The 2,214-nt window shown below is 40.3% G+C and overlaps 1 protein-coding gene across 1 annotated transcript; it reads left to right on the top strand.

Moving 5' to 3' along the window:
• The first annotated feature begins 327 nt into the window (after window positions 1–327).
• Window positions 328–2,014, top strand: LOC115958993 (1-aminocyclopropane-1-carboxylate oxidase 5). The gene is made up of 3 exons (XM_031077274.1): window positions 328–429; window positions 605–828; window positions 1,420–2,014. Exons 1-3 carry the CDS (start codon window positions 328–330, stop codon window positions 2,012–2,014), a joined length of 921 nt encoding a protein of 306 aa, XP_030933134.1.
• Window positions 2,015–2,214: the final 200 nt, after the last annotated feature.

The raw sequence follows: 2,214 nt of genomic DNA, 5'->3' as shown, positions 1-2,214 counted from the left end.
ACCAAAAAGGGTATGCTTTTGTTGTGGATTACCAGTAGTACCTCAAAAAAGCATTGACCTTGTACATATACATATATGTTATTTATTAATGTCACCGTCCCATACCTTACCCTAACGACTCCTTGATAGAAAAGGAAACAAAACAAAACGGACTAAAATATTAAGAGGTTGACATCCGCGAGATGGCGGGAAGCTTTACTATAAATAGGCTAGAGGATCCCCTCTTCCAAAGAACAACATAGCAAGCTAAGCTAAGCACAAACACTTCAACAAACAGCTCTTTTTCTCTCTCTATCTATCTCCATCTTTGCCTCTTGTTTTGCTTCGATGGCGATCCCTGTGATTGATTTCTCAAAGCTCAATGGCGAGAAGAGGGCCGAGACATTGGCTCAAATTGCTAATGGATGTGAGGAATGGGGATTTTTCCAGGTACTTCTTTCACTTCCTTAGCAATATCCAAAGTCGATTAGATTCAAAAGGGTGTCTAAGAATGGTGGAAATGAGTTCCCAATTCCCATCACCATTCTATCCCTTGTCTATATTTTATTTTAGCTAATGTATGATTATGTGCACGAGAATATTTATGGTTGCATTAATGTTACAGCTGGTGAACCATGGGATTTCGGAGGAGCTCCTTGAAAGGGTGAAGAAGGTCAGCTCCGAGTGTTTTAAGCTTGAAAGAGAAGAAAATTTCAAAAACTCAACACTAGTGAAGAAGTTGAATGAATTGGCAGAAACCAAGAGCGGCAAGTTGGAGAATGTGGACTGGGAGGATGTCGTTACTCTCTTAGACGATAACGAGTGGCCAGCTCAAACCCCAGGATTCAAGTAAGCATTGCATATATACATTAATTTCCTATAGTGATGATCACTATGCTAAATTCGTTCAGGCTTTACTAAAGAAGCTGAGTTCTGTGCTAGTTACTAGAACTCTACTTTGGTTGCTGGCCAATTGGAAAGAGCAAAGAATATAGTAAATGAGAATCCAATAATGTCGACAATTACCAAACAACCATATGCAATATATACCAACCTTAACACATCAATGGATTCTAAGCAACAAAATGTTTCATTTTGTCACTAGACTCATTCTAGGATTTCCAACTTCCTTTGTAATTTCTTTTTTGGATTTCTGGATATCCTCTCATGGCACCATGTGGTTCTTAACTTTCAAAACGATTTCTGATCTTTTGGGTACAAATACAATCCATGCTCTATGTTTTCTCTTTTAAACTTGTACGTTTATGACATTATACTCAAAATGATGGAACATTATTCTAATGCAAATTTGATAAGTTCAACTTGTAGCCAAAAGCATGCAGATGACCTAAAAACTTACCAAGATTCATTAAAACTAGATAGAAATTCCTAGTCCTTGAATATGTGGATTCTGATATCGTTTGGCTTGTGATGTTACAGGGAGATCATGGCTGAATACCGGTCAGAATTGAAGAAATTGGCCGCAAAGGTCATGGAAGTGATGGATGAGAATTTGGGCTTACCAAAGGGATACATTAAGAAGGCATTTGATGGGGAAGGAGATGATGCCTTCTTTGGTACTAAGGTGAGCCACTACCCCCCATGTTCCCATCCAGAGCTGGTGAATGGTCTCCGAGCTCACACTGATGCCGGCGGTGTCATCTTACTTTACCAAGACGATGTGGTGGGTGGTCTTCAAATCCTCAAAGATGGGAAATGGATCGATGTCCAGCCACTACCAAACTCCATCGTCATCAACACTGGAGATCAGGTTGAGGTCTTAAGCAATGGCCGATATAAGAGTGTCTGGCACCGGGTTTTGGCTGCTCCTGAAGGGAACAGGAGATCAATTGCTACATTTTACAATCCCTCACTTAAGGCCACTATATCCCCCGCACCACAGCTAGAGGAGAATGTTAAGGAAGAGGTGGATCAAGTTTACCCCAAGTTTGTGTTTGGTGACTACATGTCTGTTTATGCTGAGCAGAAGTTCCTCCCAAAGGAACCAAGGTTCCAGGCTGTGGGAGCCATGTAAGAAGGTTAAACTTCAAATATTTAGAAGATTACAAATTTGGTTTTTCCTTTTGTGATAAAGATTGTCCTACTGACAAAGGATACCCCTGGCTTGCCTTACTCTTAACCACATGTAGGGGAGGAAAGAAAGCTGAAGTGGGTGTTAGTGTTTGTGTGTGTTTTAGATTGCTGTTTTTCTTTCTTGTTATGCACTTATGGGTT

Source organism: Quercus lobata, chromosome 9 (assembly GCF_001633185.2).
Source record: "Quercus lobata isolate SW786 chromosome 9, ValleyOak3.0 Primary Assembly, whole genome shotgun sequence".
Classification (NCBI taxonomy): Eukaryota; Viridiplantae; Streptophyta; class Magnoliopsida; order Fagales; family Fagaceae; genus Quercus; species Quercus lobata.
This window is presented reverse-complemented; position numbering and strand designations above follow the sequence as displayed.